The sequence below is a fragment of the Octodon degus genome, unplaced genomic scaffold, assembly GCF_000260255.1.
Source record: "Octodon degus isolate 3935 unplaced genomic scaffold, OctDeg1.0 scaffold00076, whole genome shotgun sequence".
Lineage (NCBI taxonomy): Eukaryota > Metazoa > Chordata > Mammalia > Rodentia > Octodontidae > Octodon > Octodon degus.
The window spans coordinates 6,800,219-6,803,991 of NW_004524652.1; the positions used below are offsets into that span (position 1 = coordinate 6,800,219).

At 42.7% G+C, this 3,773-nt stretch overlaps 1 protein-coding gene across 10 annotated transcripts in view; it reads left to right on the plus strand.

The window, feature by feature from the left end:
• Clip1 (CAP-Gly domain containing linker protein 1) overlaps nucleotides 1-3,773 on the plus strand; it is a 192,189-nt gene that overhangs the window by 114,978 nt on the left and 73,438 nt on the right. For all 10 annotated transcript variants that reach the window (XM_023720598.1, XM_023720597.1, XM_004635887.2 and 7 more), the window contains exon 5: nucleotides 416-638. In XM_023720598.1, the coding sequence (XP_023576366.1) occupies nucleotides 416-638 (223 nt within the window). The remainder of the gene's footprint in view (nucleotides 1-415; nucleotides 639-3,773) is intronic.

Consider the following 3,773-nt stretch of genomic DNA (forward strand, 5'->3'; position numbering starts at 1 on the left):
CGCTTGCCAGGCATGTTCTTATATCACTGAGCTATCTCTCCAGCCCTTCCCTTTTTTTATTTTAAGGAAAAGTCTCACTAATGAAACCTGCGTAGCATGGCTTCATCTCAATCACTATATTCCTGGATTCCTCTGCTGTACATTTATCAGATGATAGAAATATTTATTTATACCCTTTACATAAAAACTAAGCTTCAGATAAGCAGTGCCCTCTCTGTGTATCACATAGATACAGTGTGTTTCCTGCAACACCCTTGAGGGTCTGTGTCCACCTGCAGGCCACGAACTGTGTGCACCCAGCTTCTAGGTGAAACTCCCAAAGTAAGAGTCTTTGGTTATGACAGAGCCATTCTGTCATTGTTACTTTTTGTAATTATGTTGTTTTTCATTATTGTTGTTGCTGTTCCTTTCTAAGGTATTTTCAGTGTCAACCCAAGTATGGCTTATTTGCTCCTGTCCACAAAGTGACCAAGATTGGTTTCCCTTCAACCACTCCAGCCAAAGCCAAGGCTGCCGCTGTGCGACGAGTGATGGCCACCACGCCTGCCAGCCTAAAGCGCAGCCCATCTGCCTCCTCCCTCAGCTCCATGAGCTCGGTGGCCTCCTCTGTGAGCAGCAAGCCCAGCCGGACAGGACTGGTGAGCCTCCCTCCTGTTCCCTGCTTCCACTGCTGTCTGGGCATCCTGGGTGCTGTGCCTATGCCCTGCCCTGCATGTCCTTGTGCTGAGTGTTGGCTGTTGCTTGCTAGAAGGTCTGTGCAAATGTAGTTCCAGTATGAATACAGAATTTGTCCCCCTGCCCCTGCTTTTTTTTTTTTTTTTTAGTTCCAGGAATATAACTGAGGACCTTGTACTTGCCTGGCAGGCACTTAAGCCAATGAGCTATCTCTCTGGCCCTAGAATTTGAAATAACACTTTTCACATTCATAAGGACTTGAAAATCTACCAGTTCTTGGTGAACTGTTGATTTTTTTTTTTCCTCTGAATTTACTTTGGGCCAAAAATGACAGGAATGTAGAGGCTCCTTTTACTACATCTTGTTTTTTTTTCTCTTTGACTTCAAACAATTTTAGGAACTAAGTATTTTGAAAAAAGTCACGTTCTTAGAATTTCAATATTAATACAATGTGTGGAGTGTTCCTGACACGGGCCAGAGGATGTGGTGGGTGGGTGGGCACTTCTGGAACTTAAAAGATGCTAGAAAAAGCCCTGTTGTACTTTGTGCCCCTCCTTTCTCATCTCCTGCTCCTGGTCTTCTCACTGTCTCCTTTTCTCCATGTACAGCTGTGAAAGTAGAATCATTAGAATTATTGCAGCAGCCTCATTCTTTTAACGTGATACTGTATTTGGGTTAAAAGTAGTGATTGTTTTTGCTTCATTTGTGCCCTTGAGTTTATTCACTTGAATTGAAGCTGGTGCTGTTGATATCAGAAGCAGCAACAGATTACACTCCCAATTCAAGATCTGCGCTTCCTGAGAGCAATCTTTGACAGGTGCTAGGAAATTAACATGGTGGAGCAGGGTACTGGCGTTCTAGTGCTTGATATGGTTTTGCCTTTTCTATTGTCAGGCAGAGGGAGGAGAGGTGGCAGTATTTTTAAGTGTGGGTGGTGTTCCTTTGCAGCCAGCTAGTTTCCTTCTCTTATGTTCAGATCAAATAAAGACCACTGGGACTGTTTCAGTTTGTATGAAAAGAAGGACTGCATCTCAACAGAAAAATGACAGAAAAGGGCCTGCGAGATAGCTCAGTGGACTAAGCACCTGCTTAGGCAAGTGTAGGGACTGGGGTTCTATCCCCAGTACCACATGTTCCACCAGTCACGCCCCCAAGTGTGCTGAGCTGGTAAGAGAGTCCGGGCGTGGTTGCGCATGCCTGTAATCCCAGAACCAGGGAGTCTGAACCTTGTAGTAAGACCCTGTACAGAAAGAAAAATAAATTAAAAAAGAAAGAAAGAAAGAAGAGTGACAGATGAACTCTTAGGGGGAAAGGGTGACAAGACCAATGAAATGGAGGTAAAGAGCAAACGCTTTTGTTCAGACAAAGCCTTTTAGAAAAGATTCAGTGAGCTCTATCGCAGACATCTTGTCTCATTCTCTGTTACAAGAATAATTCTATGGGAGTATCTGCTCTGAGGCAAACTCTGAGTAATTTTTATTCCTTTGTAAATGACAAGTGTCCTTATTTGGGGAATACTATCCTACTCCTGTTCCCCCATCTCTTGACTTTCAGACAAGTCTTGATTTCTGTGAGCTCAGCTCATTCAGTGAAGAAAACTGGTGAAAGAGAAATGAGTCTCCTTGCCTTGTATAGCAGCTTGTTTCTGTATTTTTGTGCTATAGTTTCTAAATGGGAATCACTGAAAGAATATGACAAGAGAATATCAAATCATTAAAAATTTTGATTTTAGTTGTTGCTTAAGAGCTGTATTTTTGTACTAGAAAACAGAAGTTGAAAGAAAAATGAGTATTTTTTGCTCATTTTTCAGTAATTGTCATGAGTTTCAGTTAGGTTTTATGCTCCCAACGGGCACTACACATCTTGTCAAATCTTGGAATCCTATCACTGCCACCTTCACTTCTGTGCTACATTGATTTTTACTCAGTACTGCTTCCCCCCCCCCCCACCTTTAGCAGCAGCCAAAACCTAGCTTTGCAAAGCTTTTGAAAGGAATGGACTACAATGTGATGTTGGAACTGAGTTCTCTTGAGCTAGTTATTTGCATGGTGTCCAACAGATAACTATTTCTCTTGACATTTTAAAACATCCTGCCATGCCCTTGGAGTTTGCTAAAACTCCCTGGGGCATCTCTGCACAAGATTTAGGCACCTTGCTGGGTTTTTTTAGTGGGGGGCATTACTGGGGAATGAACACTTTCCCTTCACACAAGATATACTCCTAGCTTTTTTTTTATTATTTTTTATTTTGAGACAGTATCTTTCCAAGTTGCCCTGGCTGAGGTAGAACTTGTTATTCTCCTGACTTAGCTTCTTAGAGTGCTAGGATGACAGCATTGGTGGGATGACAGGCCTGGTGGAAACCTTATAGGAGATGTCAATAAGAAAAAGTATAATGTAACCAGAGATGAAAGTGGGCCAGATGGTTAAAAAACAGAGAAGAGAAATTCTTCTACTGAGCCATCTCCCTGGCCCCCCTAGAAGAGAAATTCTTAATTCAAGAAATTTCACTAAATGAAACAGCAAAGGGCAGTGATCAGATTCACTTTCCCTAATAGTTACTAGATTGCTGAGTTATTAATTGATGAATGCCCCTTTCTACTAGTGCGCATTCTGCACTGAGGGCTGTACAGGCTACTGAAGAGAAGAGCTCTCCAGTGACAAATGGAGTTTTGATCACAGAAGATGAAATAATGGCTCAATTGCTCAGGAGCCTGTCTTTGCTAAGGAAAAGCCTTGGACAAACATTTTCCAAGGGAGAAGGATGTTGCTTTCCTTTTTCCAGCTGTAGAGCCACAGCCAGAGGTACAAGTAGTTCCACTTACACAATCACCTGCTGGCAGTTAGTAGCATCATTTTCCCTTTGTTTTGTGTGGCTGCCTGAGTCAGAGCATTTAGGTATATGAAACAGCAGAGACTAGCAAATGACTGAACTGGAGCTCCCTGGCCCCCTTCCTGCCTGCCTTTCCATTCTGCTCCTACTTGCCTCTCCTTTCTCCCCTCTCTGTTGCTTTTTTTCTTTGTTCCTTCCCTGCTACTTCCCTTTCTACGTACATTTTTCTTTTCCTTCTCTCTTGTGTGTGTATGTGCTCAGAGACA